General features: G+C 44.3%; 1 protein-coding gene across 2 annotated transcripts in view; it reads right to left on the bottom strand.

Annotated features, from left to right (window-relative positions):
• Positions 1 to 7,675: 7,675 nt before the first annotated feature.
• LOC136302510 (Golgi phosphoprotein 3-like) overlaps positions 7,676 to 20,611 on the bottom strand; it is a 135,063-nt gene continuing 122,127 nt past the window's right edge. The window contains exons 4-5 of one of the 2 annotated variants that reach the window (XM_066205984.1): positions 16,154 to 16,227; positions 10,159 to 10,261 (exon numbers count right to left, since the gene is read on the bottom strand). In XM_066205984.1, coding sequence (XP_066062081.1) covers positions 10,241 to 10,261; positions 16,154 to 16,227 — 95 coding nt within the window. In that variant the 3' untranslated portion in view covers positions 10,159 to 10,240. Of the gene's footprint in view, positions 10,262 to 16,153; positions 16,228 to 20,611 lie in introns of both variants that reach the window. The other variant, XM_066205983.1, reaches the window with a different exon arrangement.

Below are 20,611 nucleotides of genomic sequence, written 5' to 3'. Positions count from 1 at the left end.
CAGACTTTGGCCTATTTAGGAGACTTATTTGGAGATTTCCTTGGGAAGCAGCCCTTAAAAACAAAGGAGTTCAGGAAAGTTGGGCATGCTTCAAAACAGAGATCTTGAGGGCACAGGAACAGACTGTCCCTGTGTGCCGAAAGATGAGTTGACGAGGCAAACGTCCAGCCTGGATGGGCAAGGAGGTTTCGAAGGAACTTAGGAATAAAAAGAGGATGTATTATTTTTGGGAGGAGGGTCAGGTGTCTCAGGAAATATTTAAGGGGGTTCCTAGAGCATGTAGGAAAAAAATAAGGGAAGCCAAAGCTCAGTTTGAACTAAAAATGGTGACTTGTGTAAAGGATAATAAAAAATGTTTCTACAAATATATTAATGGTAAAAGGAAAGGTAAGGCCAACCTTTGTTATCTACTGGATGTCGGAGGGAACTTAGTAACTGCAGATGAGGAGAAGGCAGAAGTGCTTAATGCCTTCATTGCCTCAGTTTTCAGTGGGAAGACAACTTGCCTTCAGGACAACTGTCCTCTTGGGTTGGTTGATGGTGTCAGGGAACAGAATAGTCCCCCCATTATCCAAGAGGAGGCAGTCAAAGAACTGCTGAGCCGCTTGGATACTCACAAATCTATGGGTCCAGATGGGAACCATCCCAGGGTGATGAGGGAGCTGGCAGATGAGCTTGCAAAGCCACTCTCCATCATTTACAATCAGTCATGGCTCACTGGTGAGGTTCCAGATGATTGGAAACTGGCCAATGTGACACCCATTCACAAAAAGGGTAGGAGGGAGGATCCTAGTAATTATAGACCAGTCAGCCTGACCTCAGTACCTGGCAAGATAATGGAACAATTTATACTGAGTGTCATCATGCAGCACCTACAGGATGGCCAGGGTCTCAGGCCCAGTCAGCACAGGTTTAGGAAGGGTATGTCGTGTTTGACCAATCTGATCTCCTTTTATGACCAGGTGACCCGTTTGGTGGATGCAGGAAAGGCTGTGGATATTGTCTATTTGGACTTCAGCAAGGCTTTTGACACTGTCTCCCACAGCATACTCCTGGATAAGCTGGCAGCCCACAGCTTGGAAAGGAGACTTTTTGCTGGGTTTGGAACTGGCTGGATGGCCGCGCCCAGAGAGTGGTGGTGAACAGTGATGCATCCAGCTGGCAGCCAGTCACCAGTGGTATCCCTCAGGGGTCTGTGCTGAGGCCTGTTCTCTTCAATATTTTTATCGATGACATGGATGAGGCTATTGAATCTTTCATTTGTAAATTTGCGGACGACACTAAGCTGGGAGCATGTGTTGATCTGTTGGAAGATAGGATGGCTCTGCAGAGAGATCTGGAATGGTTGGATGGGTGGCCAGAGTCTAACAAGTTGAAGTTTAATAAGTCCAAGTGCTGAGTCCTGCACTTTGGCCACAATGACCTTCTGCAGGGTTATAGGCTGGAGACGGTGTGGCTGGACAGTGCCCAGGAGGAAAGGGACCTGGGGGTACTGGTCAGCAACTGGCTGAACATGAGCCAACAGTGTGCCCTGGTGGCCAAGAAGGCCAATGGCATCCTGGCCTGGATCAGGAATGCTGTGGCCAGCAGGAGCAGGGAGGTCATTCTTCCCCTGTACTCGGCACTGGTCAGGCCACACCTTGAGTATTGTGTTCAGTTCTGGGCCCCTCAGTTTAGGAAGGATGTTAAGATGCTTGAGCACATTCAGAGGAGGGCAACAAAGCTTGTGAAGGGTTTGGAAAACAAGCCATATGAAGAATGACTGAGGGAGCTGGGGTTGTTTAGCCTGGAGAAAAGGAGACTCAGAGGTGACCTTATCACTCTACAACTTCCTGAAGGGTGGTTGTAGACAACTGGAGATTGGTCTCTTTCTCCAGGCAGCAACTGACAGAACAAGAGGACACAATCTCCGGCTGCATCAAGGGAAATATAGGTTGGATATTAGGAAGAAATTTTTCATGGAAGGAGTGATTAAATACTGGAATAGTCTCCCCAGGGAGGTGGTGGAGTCACCATCCCTGGATATGTTTAAAAAAAAAACAGATGTGGCACTCGATGCCATGATCTAGTTGAGGTGTTAGTGCTGGGTTGGACAGGATGATCTTGAAGGTCTCTTCCAACCTACATATTCTGTGATTCTTTGACTCTCAGTGCCTTCACACAGCCCCACTGTTCAGAAGCAAATGAGAGGCTGCCCACAGGACATCAAGGCCAGCCAGATCCATCTGTCCTGGCAGCTTTTGTCTTGGAGCAATCCTTGCATGTATTGAATTTTGGAGGTTCAATCCAAATTTCCGCCATGGGCTGCTGGACATGAATGACAGGTTTTTCCATAGGAAGGAAACCACATAGACCCACTCTCAGATGCAGATGAGAGGAGGTCCAGGCAGTCAAGGCCAGCCACATCCATTTTCCACACAACTTTCATCAAGGAGCAATCCTTGGATGTACTGAATTTTGAATGTGCAATCCAAATTTTGGCCATAGTCTCCTGGTCGAGAATGTTATTGGGGAAGATGAATCAGGGAAACCTTATAAAAATGATTGTTTAGCAAAAGACTGAAAATATGAAACCTATAATCGAAATAGAAATAGAAGCTTACTTTGAGTTGTAGGATACCGAGTCTTAGTTACTATAGAACCTGAAAACAATAGCCTAGCTAGCTGAAGAAGAATCCCTTTTGATAGAGTGATAACCTTCTGCTAGCTAAGGAACCAAAGGTCAATGTAGCAAAACAGAAAATCTAAAGAGTAGTTTTTAGAGTTTAAAATATAACATAATATGGTAATGTAGTAGTTCTTATAGGCTATACGTAGATTCTATAGGATTTTGTGTCTTGTATTGGTTGGTCACTGTAAATTAGAATATTCATCACAAACTGAGATATTCCAGATATTCTCATTGTAAGAAGGACCTCGCTGTCTATTCCTGGCTCTTACTTCTACCTCTCTATTCCTGTCTCTTCCCTCTCTTACTTCTACCTCTCTTAGCTCTTACTTCTTCCTCTCAATTCCTTGCTCTTCGCTCTGCTCTTACCTCTTCCCCCTGCTCTCTGACTCCTGCCACCTGGCTCCCTTCTCTCTTAACTCATACCCCCTTGCTCTTCCTCTCGCTCTCTCTGGGACTTCCCTTCAGCCGAGGCTGGTGGCTGAAGGCAAAGCCCTTTTTACCCATGACCCATGCAATAAAAGCACGTATTCTAGAATATCTCAGGTCAGCAGAATTCCTTCTCCCTGCCGTCCATGGATGCTCCTACAGAATGTAATTTCTTTTCCATAGGAAGGAAAGCACGTAGTCCCCATGTTTCAGGTGCATATGTAGAGGCGGCCCAGGGGAGGTAAAGATCAGCCAGATCCACGTCCTAGTAGCTTGTGTCTGGGAGTAACCCTCTGATGCACTGAATTTTGGAGGTGCAATCCAAATTTTGGTCATGGGCTCCTGGAAAAAAAAGACAGTTCTTTTCCAGAGGAAGGAAAGCCCATAGACCCACTGTTTCAGGTGTAGATGAGAGGAGGCCCAGGGGAGGTCAAGGGATCACAGGCCCTCCAGCCAACACCAAGGGAGTCTTGGGGAGAACCTTCAATCCCCAGTCTGAAGGAAATCGGAGCAAGACCCCTGGTAAGACAAAAGGCATTCTTTACTTTAAAGGTGTTAACTGTTAACCTGCCTGTACAGCCCAGGAAAAGCTATGCAGGGTTGGGTTTAAAGGTACCTAAGGTTGGAACAGGAAAGGGTTAGAGTTCCTTCTAAGACAAAGCTTAGAGTCTCTTCAAGGAGCTCCTAAATGCTAATTGGTTATAATGGGAAATAAAACCTTAAAAGAGGTATATCACAGGTGTCACCACTGGAATGTATTGTGAAACGTTGGAAACAAATTGGGGGTGATCCCCTTACATGAAAAATACTAAAAAAATATTGTAATCAGTTGTCCTGGGGTGACTTTTTGATGCTTGTATGCCAAATTGTCTGTTCTGTTTATGCTGTATATTAAGTTCTGTACCTTTAAGACTAAGTAACCCCTGAAAAGTAACAGCTGTGTTAATTAACCAATAAAGCCTTGCCCCTGATGAGTAACAGATATATCCAATAAGGATGAGTGAGATAAAAGAGGGGTTTAGCTGGTAATATGGGGATTATCATGGAGGAGCAATCTTGAAGAGCATGAAGCAGGATCTTTGAGAGTGAGAGTGAGAGTGAGAGTGAGAGTGAGAGTGAGAGTGAGAGTGAGAGTGAGAGTGAGAGTGAGAGTGAGAGTCACTGCTGTGAGGCTTGTTCTGAGAGCGAAGCAGGGAAAGAAGATGTGTGGAGTTTGTTTTGAAAACAGCATTCACTCCTCTGCATTCCTGCTCCTGGACTGTGCTTGTCTGAGGCACGGACAAGCAGTGGCACGGAGACCTGCTTTGCTCTTAGTTTTAGCTAGCTGAGGCAGAGAAGCTCTCCGGACTGGTTTTTTTTTTTTCTTTTTCTCGGGACTGTTTAAACCTGCTCCAGACTGAAAAACCCCGAGGAGCACCGGGAGTTCGCACCAGTGGCCCACCAGGGCCTGGACCTCTGGAGGGACTGATAAGAGATTGAGCAAGCTGAGCTACCCACAGAAAAAACTTTCTGAATTTACCATCTCACTTCAGAACAATGAAAGGTTTTATTGTTTCATATTATTTATTCTTTATGCTTGTGGGCATGTGTTTTTTTGTTAAATAAATAGTTTTTTCCACTTTTCTCTGAGGAAGTTCTTTTCCCTGACTGGCTGGGAGGAGGGGCCATTTGGGTTTGCTTCCTAGAGGGACCCCATTCAGGGGTTCTCTCACAAATTTGCCCTAAACCAGGACATCAGTAGTGGCCACTTTACACATTGGAAGATCAAGAGAAGTAGCCTGAGGATGCAACCTCACAGTATAACACCATATTGCAATTAATGTTGTTTTGTAGAAGGAAGAATAAGTGGGATGAAATTCCTTATGTTGACTTGTTTTTCACCCTAAGAAATCATCCAGAATGGCAAAAGGAATGGGGGAGGACTCCCTCACTTGGAAAAAATTGGTTGAGTATTGTAATAGTTTGTGGCTTGTGACAGGACCTCTCACCCCTGACACAGCAGAAACTTATCTGCTTTCCCCCCCCAAATGGCTAATCCAGGCCAGAATGGTTTGTCTTGTCGTGAATTATCTCATCTGAAACCACCCTTAGCCAGCAATAAACATCCTGCCCTGAATGCATGGGAAAGGATAAGCAAAAATTTGTGACTGACAGACAAAGCATTTTACAAACTATAAAAGACCACTATGATTTTCATAAAATCAGAAATCTCTTACGTGCTCTCTGGGTGTGTGGGGAGTTCTCCTCGAGGTTGAGATGTTGACATTGAGTTACTCTTCTAGAAGTAGAGTGAAAAGAGGCTTCTGCACACAACTATCATTCATTGGTAAATGACATTGTCTCCTAATCTATACTATTTCTTTGCTAGCTATAATATAGGTACCTTTATTATTGTGCACTGTCTTATGAACCTACACAAAAGTGTTTCTTTTTGTTTATCCTGTGTAGTGAGAAGCCTGTTAAAGTTTTATGTCTATTTTTCTCATGTCTATTCAATACATAATTCATGTTGTAATAGACCTGATCGGTCATTATTAAGAACTTGTGAGAGTGGGTTTTGCAGTGCTGGTTGCCTCACTAAAGCTGTTGCCTACTGCCAGAAAACCGGGAAAAGGCAGGGAATTGTCTAAATTCCCCCCTCTCCATTCATAACATGGTTGAAGTATACTTTGGCATTTTGTAAAGATGGAAAAGGGAGTGTCCCCAACTCAGGGAAAATCAGACAGGAAACTAAAACCTGGCTCTTCAAACCCTCAAGCTCATGACCCTTAGTGAAGATGGAAAAATTCCCCTGAAGGGGACAGGGGGGAATCATCCTCACCTGAGCCCCTGGTTACATTATTGCTGGGGAATGAAAAGGTAAATATTTTAATTGATACAGGAGCAACTTACTCGGTACTTAATACCTGCAGAGGAAAACTTAGCTTGGAATCTGTAAGTGTTGTGGGTGAGTGTTGGAGGTTAGGATTTTTTTTTTTTCTCTCAGGGAATTTTTTCCCATTTGTTGCTAAGAGACAATAATGACCTAGACTTAAGAGAGACAAAAGATGTAGCCAAGGGGGAGGGGGAGGACTGCAGCTGCAGGCACTATCTTGACTGGGGGGCTTTCTCTTGGGAAGGGCAGAGATACCACGAGATTTTGGATGGGGAGTGAGGGCCTGAGCTCTGCTTCTCTCTGATTCTCTCTCTCCCTCTCGGGATCGAAGGGGAGACAGGCTGCGGTTGTTTTGGGAAGAATTTTCCACCACTGCAGAGTCTCATCTACTGTCTTCTACTGTGAATGAGGCTCTGCTCGTACGACCGGCCATTACACTGGGACCTTATTAACACCCTACCTCACTGGAAAGGACCCTCACCATCTACTCGGGTGCCTCAGGGAAAATCTCAGGACCCCCAGCCTCCTCCCACCTGCAAGGGAGCCTCTCCCGGCAGCGTTCAGGAGCCTGACTGCTGCTGCCCAGCCCCACTGTGGTTTTTTTTCTGCCACTGCTCTGGGTTTTTCACTACACTGTAACCCAGCACCCCCTTCCTGCTGGGACACCCTGTGGCTCCTGCTATAGCTGCAGTTTCTGCTACATTTTGTTTGCTACCCCAGGTGTGCCAGCCTCTGCCATTCCAGCCGCTGTTCTGAGGTTCCCACTACAGCCTGTTATGCCATCTGGAGGGGCACCGGGATTGACTACCCCTGTGAGGTTGTAAAGGAAGCCCTTTTTATCCCTCCCGCCTGCATGCCTGCTGTTGCCCACATGAAGAGGTGGCTGAGCTCACGCCACAGTGCCCCCTGCAGCCGCGGGGGAATCATTGCACCTGCCCTGCCCAGCCGGGAGCCACCAGCACGCCTGCCTGCTGTGACCCTAACTACACCAAAGGGGCAGGTACTTGACACCCAAGAAAAGGCTGTTACTGCGTGTCTTGGTTTGAAATACAGGTGTCTGCTAAGGAAGACGAGAACCTTCCTTGGAATGGAGAATACAACCCCCTTTCCTCCAAATTATTATAAGATTGAAATTAGGGGCTTTCCGGCAAATATTTGGGAAAAGGAATAACAGTTTTTGCTAGTATGCCGCAGTGTGTCCCGGCAGGCAGGGACTGTGGGGTTACAGTGTAGCGAAAAAAAATGGAGCTGTGGCAAAGAAGCGGCAGGGCTGGGCAGGGGAAGCTTGGCTCCTGAACTGGGAGAGGCCCCATCAGAGGGGGAGTGCTCGAGGTCCTGGGCTTTCCCCTGAGGCACTCAAGTAGATGGTGAGAGTCCTTTCCAGTGAGGTAGGTTGTTAAGGCAAAATGAACACAGCAGGAACATGTCAGAATGAACATGAGAGGACAGAAAAGGAACTATGAAAGATACTTTTAGTCTGAATAATGTTTCAAGTAGCTTAGATTTTCAAAGCCATTTAAAAAGTTTTGTGCACTCAACTTGCTCCCAAATACTCTACTATTTTTTTGTCTGATTTTTCTGCCTAATTAATTTTTTCTCCTCTTAAACAGCAACAGAAAATGAGAAAACAAATCACAGGAGAGAGAGACAACAAAAGCAAAGAGTTAACATATAATATCAGTTACAGAAAGTATTCTGTAAGTTTTCAAATATAAGAGTTACACAGCAACTTTCATTTTTCCTCCACTTAAAGCAATCACATTTTGAAAATGTTTAAAAGAAAATGTCCAAAGTTCATGCCCAAGCTCCTCAAAGTTTTAAACACAGCATCTTACACCTAGGAGAATACTGTTTATCTTTTTATTTGTAAACCAGAGTTTGAAATACCTTACATTATACTTTGATTTTTATAAAGAAACAATTCAAGAACTGAAAGAACAGTGTGCCACTAAATGTTAAGGACTATATTTTTAAATCTTTATTTTAAAAAAGGTTCTATATGTACAATGAATTTAAGCTGCATTCCCAAGTCACCTACTTAAGCATTTAAATTATGTAAAATTAAGTGCAAAATTGGAAGTCCAGTCACAGATGAGGCTGTAGAGTTCTGCTCAAGATAGAAGAGGCCTACCTATGGCAGACACAACTGAACACTCACAAGTTAACACAGTCTGACCCAGCCAAGAATCCTGCAGATCTGTGTGACACTGCTGATTAGGTCAGTTTGATCTACTTAATATAAACTCCCTCTTTCTAAAAAGAATATTAACTAAAGCTTTCAGTTAAGCAATAAAACCTTTCTAATTAGCAACAACAAAAAAAATTACATGCTTGCTCTGTTTCAGGCACTTTTAAGATCATAATTTATTTGCTGTAGGTAAAAAGCTAGTATACAGACTACATGATCTCTTAAATTTCAACTCTAAAGTTATATGCCATCTAGTATTCTTACTCTGAATATTAACCAAAAAAAGTTTCTTGACACCTGTAAGCCCCACCATAAATCTTCATTGTTATGAGGAAAAAAATACATAGATTGATTCTAATTTGTTCAATGCATATTTGCACTGTAAAACAAATGGGAGATAACAAGCAGTGGCAAAAAAGCAATACATTTTTTTAAAAGACAAAATCTTATTTTTTTTTAATAATAGTGTCCTAATCAACATAATTTTATATAAAAAATGAAAATATAGCACAGCATCCCATTACAGAAATTTTAATAATCTGAACTGTAGTCATTACTTGCTAATCATTTAAATGCAACACCTACTAGAACTGACTTTTTGTTTTTAAAGTGTAAAATAGATTGAGAGGCTTGAGACAAATATTAATTTGTGTACAAACAAACATAAAAACTGCAGTCAAGAACTGTGCTAGTCACGTCTCTTCCATAGAGTAGGGGAAAAGAAGAGAAGGAAAAAAAAAGTACAAATGATGATATGATGATAGAAAGTGGTCTCTTTCTAGAGAGTAATTCTCAAAGACAATGTATAGACTTAGAATACCAGGATAGCAAACTCTGCAGACACTGGAAACAGATTTCACATACATGCTCTTTATAGGCCTTTTTTCCATCCAATGGCTGATGGCAAATTAGGGGCACCAAGTATAAAACTTGCAAAATACTAAGATGGGGCAGTTGTTAATTTACAATTTGAACTATATATACAATATAATGGAATGCATGCCATCCCAAAATGGATTTATGAAAAAACTGGACTTTTCAACTTATGACTCAGATACCATTTTAATGTAAACATAAGTATGCAAGAGACTTTCATGAAAAGTAAAATTTATGGGGCATTTTACAGGAACTATTGAAAAAGCTGCTTAATGGCATTTTTGCTGTTAATTTTGTTAGATATAATTGAAACCACATCTGTATATAAAATGTCTTGACAGATACTTCAACATGAAGCTTTGGTGATTTTAAAAGGCCCTTCTTCAGTCTGTTAGGAGTTGTAGTGCAGAAGCATTGGTGCATGCACACATCTGTGTGAGCTGAGACTAGTGATCCAACTGCATGCACATTTCCTTCTTGAGGTATTTTCCATGTTAAACCACTTCAATAACAGTAAGATGAAAAATAGACTAAAGTATTTCAGATAACTCAAAACTGAATAGGAATTAGAATGCCAATATGGCAGTAAAAACCTTTTCTGTTGTTTTTAAATGGGAAGGTCTCTTGTACCAGCAGAATCATGTATACAGATAGAGAAGGAAGGAATTCACCACATAATTTCTATTAAACAAGAGTTGGTTTATCATGTGAGAAAGTACAAATAACAGAAAACATGAATAGTCAATAAAAGAGAAACAACTGGTTTATATGAAAGAGAGAACACTTCGGTCTGACTGCAGTTATTTCGTAAAAGCTGCTACAACAGCCCATAGAACTTCATTCATGTTGGCTTTCATACATTCAACCTCAGGGTCTAAATCCAGAAGCTGCCGCACTCTTTTTGTGGCTAAATCATACTGCTCATCCAGAAGGGGGGCAAAAGCATTCTCCAAAACATCTGAGGCATGGGCTAAATAAACAAGTGCCAGCAAGCGCTTCTCCATGCGGTGAGGGTCGTTCACCCATTTGTCAAGAACTGCTTCTTGAACCTTCTTAATGAGGCGCTGTTTGATATTGTTGTTGGTGAGAGGGTGTGTAGTCATGTCAAAAAGAAGGAAGTTTTGTTTTTCTGTGGTCAGTACACCTTTTTCCACTAGATTTTTTGCTAACCGTTCGCGGACATTTCGCAATTGATAATGCAACTTCAATGGGTTCCATGTTTCACCTAAAATAAAAAAAGAAAAAAGACAAGAGTCAGGCAAAGTTTAAGCTGTATTATTACAGTGATTCTCTCCCCCGCTCACTACAGAATGACCTGTCAAATTATTATAGCTGACTATTACACTAAGATATTGTGCTCATGTTAGTATTTAAAGTTTGGATGAAATGCTACTAAGCCATGTCTTGATTAGGGTTATGACAAATAACTACTCTTGTACTGAAGGGAAATAAAAAACCCCACAAACCCCCAAAACAAACCCCCAAACAAAACACCACACACAACGATGAAGAAAGAGTTACAAACAGAAAATAAGCATCTTCTTCAATCTTGTCCATTTGTCTACTTCCAGGCTTTTATCAATTCAGAAGCTGGAAGAAGCGTCATTGCCATTCTTTCTGCCAGAGATAAGCAACACCTATACTATATGTCCTACTCACCTCTCTATTTCTTCATGTTTACATTCTTTTCTCCCTTCCTGCCCCCACCAGATGAAAGAGTAACATGGACTGTGTGAGTGTAGGTGTGTGCATTACACACAGGCACATGTTGGGCACAGGTGTTGCAGAATTTCTTAGAGAAGGTGGGGATGATTTCTATTTGGACTATAGTTGAATCATCCAGACTGGGCCTCATGGTGCACGTAGAAATTCAGTGCCAAGAGTGTGGCGCAGTTAGAATTACAGTTTAAGGTGTTAGCAAGGGTCAAAGGGTTTTCTAGTAGTTAACAAGTACAGTAATTAGTGTGGACACAGTAGCTGCTTTAAAAGTTTATTCAACAATAAGTGTTTGCATTTTTCCCTGTGCTGTATGCCAATGAGAATACACCTGTAAATGTAAACTATAGAGAACTGTATAAAACCTGCCATTTTAGAGATGATAAATGGAGAATGTAGCATTAATCATATTGATCGGACCTGCGTTTTGGCTCTCGCAGACTTCCCATTATTTTTGGGGTTTCCCTGCAATTCACAGGCTTTGATGTTTCAATAAAAATTTTCTCTAATGGTTTTTTTAAAGGCAGGAGAACTGGGCACTTCAATGTGTGTGCTTAGAGAAGGGAATTTAAAAAGCACAAAATCAGCATCAACAACTACTGAGAAAGCTAAGGTTTCCAGATGAAAAATTGTTTGCATCTGGTGAGTTAATACAATGCTTATTCTTCAAAACCCACTGGCCTATGGAACCACACAATGTTTATTCTGTAGGAAGAAAACCTGGAAAGCAACCAGCCCAGTTGTGCCAACTTTTACCAGTTCACCAGGTGGTCAGGTATGATTTTGGGGTCTCTGACCACCAGGGATCACCAAAGAGACCCCCAGGACAGAAGAACGGATGTGTAAAGGGGAAGGAACATATGTTAATGATTTTAGGGAAATGGTTATCATATGTGTGTTTATTCCAGGAAAATCAATGAATATGTATGTAAAATATAATATATAAACAAGAGCTTTTTCTGTACTCAGCATGCACAATTTTCAGAAGAGCTATCCCCTTGTGCATCCAGCCGAATAAAGAATGCCTGCTTCTTAATGCTACACTGGTGTTAAGGAGGATTTTTTTACTGATTTTTGTTAACAGTTTTGGCGACTCCAGTTAGGACTTATTTCTGAATTTCAGCTGATCCGAGGGGTCGCAGGACCTCCAGTCGGTACTGAGGGATTCTTGGGGAGAATATGCAATCCCTGAACCAAAGGAAATCAGAGCAAGACCCCATGTAAGATAAAGGCATTCTTTACTTTAAAGGTGTTAACCTGCCCATAAGGTGCAGCAAAAGCTTCACGGGGTTAAGTTTAAAGGTACCTAAGGTGGGAACAGGGAAGGTCCCTTCTAGGAGCTGCTAAATAGTAATTGGTTTGTAATACCACATGGTTTAAATGGGGAATGGATCACTGAGTGAAGAGGGGGCATTCTGAAAAAATCCCCCCTGGGATGCATATTAAAACATTGGGAAAAATTGTGGAAGGACCTGTCTTGGTTTGAAAGACAGGTGTCTGCCAAGGAAGGCAGGAACCTCCCTTGGAATGGAAAATATGACCCCCTTCACTTTGAATTATTATAATTTTTAAATGAAGGAGCTATATCAGGCAAAGATATGAGAAAAATAACAGTTCTTTACTAGTATGTATAAGAACGCAAACAAACAACAATGGCAGCAACGACAAACAGAACCAGAAACCCATTAACAGTCTTCTCTTGGCTGCCAAGCACTTTCCCCTCTGGTGTAGTTCCGGTCACAGCCAGCAGGGGTGCTGGTGGTTCCCCAACCAGGCGAGGGGGTGTGATGATTCTCCCATGGGTGCAGGGGGGGCTGTAGCGTGAGTTCGGCTGTCTCTCTCACGTGGACAATGGTGGGCGTGCCAGCAGAAGGGATGGGAAAGGGGCTTCCTTTACAAACTCACAGGGACAGCCAATCCTGGTGCCCCCTCTGGATAGCAAAAAGAGCTGTAGCAGGAAACTTAAGAAGCAGCAAGCTGGAACAGCCGGGACGAGCAAAATCCCAGAGTGGTAGATGAGATGTATCAAAAACTCTGCAGCTGTAGCTGGAACCATGGAGTGTCCAGGCAGGCAGGGGGTGAAAGGCTACAGTGTAGCAAAAAACATGGAGCAGTGGCAGAGAAACGGGAGGGGCTGGGCAGTGGCAGGCTGGCTTCTGAACACCACAGGGAGAGGTTCCCTGGCATTTCTCAGTGGTGCCGGCTGGTTCCTGGGTCCAGGCTGTGTGGAGAAGGGCAGCCCCCAGCAGGAAACGAGGGTGTTCCTGGGTGCTGGCACGGCACACACTGGTTCTGGGCTTCTGTCCTGGTTTAGGGCAAATTTGGGAGGAAACCTCTGAAAGGGATTCCTCTGGGGAGCAAAGCCAAATGGCCCCTTCTCCCAGCCGGTCCGGGAAAAGAACTTCCTTGGAGAAAAGTGGAAAAAACTATTTATTTGATAAACAAAATTCCCACAAGCATAAAGAATGAATAATATGAAACAATAAAACCTCTCACCACTCCAAAGAGAGATGGCAAAACTGAGAGAAGTCCTTGCTGGGTGTTAGCTCAGCTGTCTCAGTCTCTTACCAGTCCCAGTCCTTTTGGTGCTGGAAAATGCCGAAGTCCAGGCCCTGGTGGGCCACAGGCATGAGATCCCAGTGTCTTTCTTGGTTTTTCAGTCCAGGACAGGTTTAAACAATCCCAAGAAAAAAGGAAAAAAATAAAACAGTCCAGGAAACTTCTTTGCCTCAGCTAGCTAAACTAAAAGCAAAAAAAGATTTCTGGCTGCTGTCGGTGCCTCTGATGAACACACTGTCCCGAGGAAGAAGAAAATGCGGAGGAGTGAACGCTGTTTTTCAAAACAAACTGCGCGCTTCTTCTTTCCCTGCTTCACTCTCAGAGTCAGTCTTAAAGGCACAGAACTCAATATACAGCACAAACAGAACACACAATTGGGGATACAAGCATCATAAAGTCACCCTAGGACAGCTTCCCAAGAGCAGAGCAGCAGAGAAGTAAGCCAGCAAGCCCAGTCACAGTGCCGAAGCAAAAGAAACAAAAAGAAACAGGCAAAACCCACAGAAGCAGCAGTATCCTTTGTCAGAGATACCAGCCACGTGGCCAGTCGAACAGCCTGCCCGGAAGGAAGGGGCTGCCCCTTGCCCCGCCCCCATCTCCCAAAACCCTGGCCTGGGTCCCACTCATCTCAATACTCCCAGGGAGGATGGGCGGGGAGGGGGGGAAGAGGGGGCAGCAGTCACCTCGGAAACAAGACAAAACAGAACAAAACTCCCCAAAATTATATGGGATAATAAACCATACCCAAGACAGGACCCCTCACTCAGAAACAATTGGTTGAGTATTGTAATAGTTGGTAGCTGAAGTATACTTTGACATTTTGTACTGTAATAATTGGTGGCTGAAGTACACTTTGGCAATTTGTAAAGAAGGGGGACATCGGAAAAGGTCAGGGAAAATCAGACAGGAAACCAAAACCTGGCTCTTCAAACCATCAAGCTCCAAACCTTAAGCAAAGATGAAGAATTTCCCTGAAGGGGATTGAGGGAATCATCCTCAGCTGAGCCTCTAGTTACATTATTGCTTGGGAATGAAAAAGTAAATATTTTAATTGATACAGTGTGGAATCCTCCTGTTTGAAGTAGATGAAATCTGATCTTACTTATGTTACCTCCTCCCTTGACCCAAACCCTAAGACTCCTCCCCTGCAATACCTGATAAAACCCCATCACCCTGCCCCTGCCCTCTCTCTTGCCTCTCGCCATCTCTCTCTTCACCTTCTCCTCCCTCCCTGGCTTGGGGTGGGGGGGGAGGAAATAAAATGGACTCTCATGCTTAACAAAAGAGACTTGTCTCATCTATTTTCCTGCTGGTGGCTGTAACCTCCCTGGACACAATGATCACTGTTGTCACATGAAGCAACAATACAGGAGCAGCTTTTTCCGTACCAAATACGTGTAGAGGAAATTTTAGCTTGGAACCAGTAAGTGTTGTGGGTGTGACACAGAGGAAAAGAACAGGCTTTTTATACAACCATTGCTATTTAAATTAAGAAAATGGTGGGGGACACACCAATTCTTGTATAAGCCTGAATGTTCAATCCCCTTGTTGGGGAGAGATTTATTGGGGAAACTGAATGCTCAAATAACTTTCCAGGATTGGGAAGTACTAATTGAAATACCCAAATCCAAAGCCATTTAGGCAAAGATTTTTATGTTACAGGAATAAATGAGGAAGAAGAAATCCCAGAGGAGGTAGAGAATGCTGTAACTCCACTGGCATGGGCAACTGAGATGCCTGGATGATCAAATGTGGACAAACTGGTGAGGATTACTCTCAAACCTGAAGCCAGACCAGTAACACAAAAACAATATCCTATTAAGCGGGAGGCAAGGAAAAAGTTGGAGAAGCTTATAGAAAAATTTTTAGAATATGGGTTATGGAAAGAGTGTGAATCAGAACATAATACATCATTATTAGAAGTTAAAAAGCAAAAAAGTAAAATGGGGAATATTTATTTGGTACAAGATTTAAGGGCTATTAAAAAAATAGTACCTGATATTTATCCAGTAGCAGCTAATCTGTACACACTCTTGACAGCACTGAAAGGGGAGTACAAATGGTTCACACTGCTCAATTTTAAGGATGCCTTTTTCTATACCTCTTGACGCAGATAAAAATTGTTTGTTTTTGAGTGGGAGAATCCAAACACTGGATGGAAGATGAAACTAACATGGACTGTGCTACTCCAAGGCTTCAAAAGAGCCCCACTATATTTGGCAATCAGTTGGCAAAAGAAATTGGAAAGCTGGAAAATCTGGACAGAACTTTACTACAATGTGTAGATGATATTCTGCCAGCAATCAAGACTGAAAGGAAGTGCCTTGATGCTACTCTAAGCCTGTTAAATTTTTTGGGATAATCTGGATACAGGGTATGAAAGCAAATGGCAAAAATAGGCAAAGAAGCAGAAATATATCTTGGTTTTGAGATCTTGCAGGGAAAAAGCAGCTTGGGAAGCAGCTGAAAAGAAGCCGTTTGCCACATTCTGGAGCCAAGGACCATAAGAATTCTACAAGCCTTCTAAGATATGGCCAGACGGTGTTGGTTATGGATTGCCAGTTATGGGGTACTGGCAAAACCCTTGTATGATCTTCCATCAAAAAATACTTGGTATGGACTCCTGATAGTCAGAGGGCCTTTAAAGCCCTAAAAAGAGCCTTAATGGCAACCCCTGCACTGGGACTCCCAAACTGAACCAAACTATTTGAGTTATTTGTGCATGAAAGGATGCACCTGGCACTAGGGGAACTGGCACAGCATTTGAGGTCATGGAAGCACCCTGTGAGGTACTTTTTCCAACAACTGAAAAATGCAAGTAAAGGATGTCCCGGATACTTACTTGAGAGTGGTGGTAGCTGCAGAGCTTTGACTCCAGGAAGCACAAAAGCTGAAATGAGCCCCACATGGTAACAGCTGGTTTGGAACAAAAAGGATGACATTGGATAAGATGCTGAAATACCAAGTTGCCCTATTGGAGCAGTACAATGTTGAGCTTAAGGTAACCATTACTTTGAACCCAGTCATGTTTCTTCAGGCTTCAGAAGAAGCCCAGAGACCTTTGTACTATGACTCCCTAGGTAACCATTGAACAAGTGTGTTCTGGCAGACCATATCTCAAGAGTGATCCCATCCCAAGAGTGATGAGCAGCTGGGTATGCTGTGGGAATCTCGACCCAGGTAATAGAAGCCCAGGCTTTACCTTTTAACACATCCACACAAATAACAGAATTAATGACCTTACACTGAGTGCTAGAAATCACAGAAGGAAAAAGGGTAAATATATGGACCGATTTAAAATATGTTTTTGCAATAATACACACACGGAGCCATATGGAAGAAAAGGGGATTGTTATCAGCACAGGTCTCCTACTGAGTACAAAGAAGAAATTAGTCAACTACTACAGGGTGTGCAAAAGCCAAAAGAAGTGGCCCTGATGCACTTGTAAAGCGCATTAGTTTGGAGACTCCCCATTTAATACAGGGAATTGATTAGCTAACAAAACAGCTCAAGAGGTTACTGAACAAGGTATCCTTGCACTAATACCTAGCAAAAGTTGAATGTCCTGGAACAAAAACCACATTTTAGTAATCAGGACAGGCAGTTAGCCCCATCATTAGAAGCTACAGAAAATCCCAGCAGATGATTGGTAATCTCATGGGGGCAGGTAAGTGTACCTCCACCATTAATGTATAAGATAACAGAACTGAAACATCAGTTAACACATTAGGAAATAAAGAATACAGTAACTAGTTTACCAAGGAATATAGTAAGCACAAAAATGACAGAAATTAATAGATCCGTTATTGAAAAATATGGGATTTGTTTGCAAAATAATCCCAAGAAAGGAAGAAAGCTGCCTCCAGGGCCAGTTAAACAGGAGACTTCACCAGGTGATTATAGGCAAATTGATTTTGCAGAACTGCCCAGGCAGAATTGGGACTGGTACATTTTCGTATTGGTAGATACTTTTTCTGGATGGCCAGAAGTTTTCCCATGTTGCACCAACAAGTCAAGGGAAGTCTCAAACTGTCGCACTTGGGACATGAAAGAATGAGGCAGGCAGCAGGAAGGTCAGCAGGAAAGTCCTGTTTTAATTTTTTTGACTCCATCTTATATACAGTTTTATCAGAAGGCAAAAGATTGGCTACATAGGTTGCCACCTCTTTGATCACCATCAATCACATTTCTCCTCCCAGAGGAGAAATATGTAAACAAAATAGATAAATTCTAAAAATATACATAGTTTTCTTGAAGCTGCATGAGAGCAAAATGCAAACACTGAAAAGCAGGCAAAGTTAGGGTGACATCTTACCATTTTACCATTAAAAAAAGAAAACGGAAAAAAGAAAAATGAACAGTGTTCAATTTCTTCTCGTGGAAGTCCATCGGAGTGATCACTCGTGTCATCAACATTAGAGTTTTCATTCCACGGCTCATCCATTTGCTGCTTTTCATTTGGTCACGGTTTCCAGCTTTCAACATGACAGGGTTATTAGAATTCTGTGGCACTTTATGGTACTTGATGACATACAAAGCTTTTGCCAATTGACTGTGGGGTTTCACCCCGCATTCCCTGTTTCTGTTTTTGCCAATTGACTGCGGGGTTTCACTCTGCATTCCCTGTTTTTGTTTTTGAAGAACCCGGGCCTCAGTGGCACAGGTCTTCAGCACATGAAACAAAGCAACATTGCTGACTCCCTTCAAATTGAATGACCCAACCGCTGTCACATCGGCTACAGAAACAGAATCCATGACTAAATTGAAAGGTTCCTGGGAAAACTTTGGAAATGCCACGACAGCAGCCCTCAATTCAACCAATTGGGCTGACCCACCCTCATGACCTTCCAAAACTTGCATTCATCGGTCCAAGTAACAATGGCCTGTCTTGTCCTTCCCAAACCGTTTGTAAAGACGATGGGTCCTTGCACTGAATTCTGGCTATTTTTTGGGCCACAAAGAAATTTTTAAAGAATTTTGCCACTTGCAATAGCTCATGGATGGGCAGATGACAAGCGATCTGCCATGAAAAATGTTCCAGAGCACTTAGCAGAGAAACACTGCTTGCAAAGCTCCAGTCAAATTTCTCTCGTAGTACCGAGAGTATGAATTTTCCAAAATCCACACTCATCAATGGCAAGCACTGTTGCCTTAATTTAGTTATCAATCAAGCAATGAGCTCAAACAAAGTAATCACCGTCTTTTGCAGCTGAAATCGAGCAATTATCTCAAACTATGTATTTACCGTCTTTTGCGGCTGATGGGGCAAGAAGACCCAGTCCAAAACGTGCAAGGGATCGGACCATTCATCATACCATTGGCCAACAATACCTGTAGGATGCAAATGAATCACAAGAAAACAATCTTTCAGATTCACAATGAGGATCAGCCAATCTGCGGGAAGCATGGTGGGCGACGGCATATCAGCCTGCAACATTCCTATGCTTTCCACCACGGCATTAACTTTCCAGAGGTCCTGTAACAACCTCCATTTCCCAGACTTCTTTTCGATGCAGAAAACAGTAGCGTCCCAGGGACTGGCAGGAGGTTCCAGATGATCCTGGACCAACAGCTCTTGAACCAAGTCATGAAGGGCGACTAAGTCGTCTTGAGAGAAGGGTCCATTCCAGATGCCAAACGGCAAGGGAGAGACCCAATGTCCGCTCCAGAGACAGACGGTACAAATCATTTCAGAACAGTCTCTGGTCAGAACAACAGTCCAGCCACCTTCTCGCCACCGGCTCTTTGTCCTGTGAACAGAAGACTCAGAAAACACAAGTTGAGCAATTTGGTTCCATCAGGGACAGTGACAGGGGAGGATGGGTGTGGAAAGGTTCAGCAGTACAGGCATCTATGCCTGCTGAACCACAGGTGCTGGCTGTGAGCTTGCCCAGCAGATCTCCATTGGCTCTGGGAATTGGGAAGACACTCGTGTTGGAGTGCGCTTTCCCTTCGCGCTCTGCTGGCTGTTTCCCGAGCCCAATAGAAACTGGCCATTCACATGAACTGTTGCCTTACAAGCATTGGCCATGTGATTTGGCCTTCCACACCATCCACAAAGAAACAAAAGAGTGGTCCCCTTCTGCACTTTCTTCCCTTTTTTTATTCCGGCCTGAGCATTTGCCTGTTTCTGCTTCCCACCCTGCTGCCCCTTCCGGGTTGGCCACAGGGTGGTAGCCACGGCAGCCACCTTAGCACCTGTGGTGCCCAGTCTTGCACAGGCTCTCACAGCACCTGCAGAGCTAGGGAATTCACCCCTGCCCTGCGGGGGGCGCCGTGATGAACCACGGCCGCCCACCACAACAGGCTTGGCTCAGACGTCCCTCCAAAACCGTGCGCAGTCCTGCAGCTGGACCGTCACCTGACATGGTGGCAGCATCTGATGGCCAGCCGAAGGCGACCCGGTGTCCGGGGACCCCTTGCCGTGGGGGAACACCAGCCTGTAGTCGCCTGTGCCGTCCTCTCCTTTAAATTGAACACTGCGGAGCCGGCATCCGCAGCTGCACTGGAGGCGGCGGGAGAGGCGCGCGCAGTGCTGCCCCGGCTCAGCGCGAGGGGAGAGCGCAGCGCTGGGAGGGGTTTGTCTTGTGGTGCTGCGGCACTGCCAAGCGCCGCTCTCAAGGACGCAGGCGAGTTGGGGAGAGATGAAGCCATGGGGGCAGCGTGGGAAGGAGAGAGGCTCGCGGGGGGACACGAGCTCATGGAAGAGCCAGCTCGTACAGGCCGGAGGCCACCCGAGTGCCACCCCACCCCCGCATCTCCCAGTGAAGCCGCGACACAGGGATCGGCGGCGCTGGCGGTGCTGGTCCCTGAGGGCTTCCGCAAGCCCCGAGATCTCCCGCACTCCAACGTCTGCGGGGTGCAGGCACAGGCCGACCTCCCGCCCACCTCAGTGGCTGTGCCGAGGGAGGGCAGACTTTCCGGACTTCTGCGCCTGCATGGGGTGAGAATTGGTGTTCCCGCCGGCAGCGCGGGTGCGCAGAAGGGGGCTAAATCTCCTCCACTCCAGCGGCGCTTCCGTGGAGCAGGAACTGGAGAAACGGCTCCACCATCTCCCTTGCCACCTAGCCCAGGAGACAGGATCAGGTTGGAGCCATCCTCTGAAGCCCCAGAACTGGGAAGCTGTGCAGCAGCATTTCCAGCCTTTTCCAGGTCATCAGCAACCTCAAAAGCTCCACGCCGGAATAGGTACTAAAAAACTGGAGCAAATGCTCACCCAAAAACCTCCACTCTGCTGTGGAAAAAGTAGCCTGAACGCTGCAGAGAAAAACATGGGTTCTAGCATAATAGAACAATTCT

This window comes from Chamaea fasciata, unplaced genomic scaffold (genome assembly GCF_029207755.1).
Source record: "Chamaea fasciata isolate MVZ Bird 193981 ecotype frontalis unplaced genomic scaffold, bChaFas1.0.hap1 SCAF_29, whole genome shotgun sequence".
In the NCBI taxonomy this organism is placed as follows: Eukaryota; Metazoa; Chordata; class Aves; order Passeriformes; family Sylviidae; genus Chamaea; species Chamaea fasciata.
This window is presented reverse-complemented; position numbering and strand designations above follow the sequence as displayed.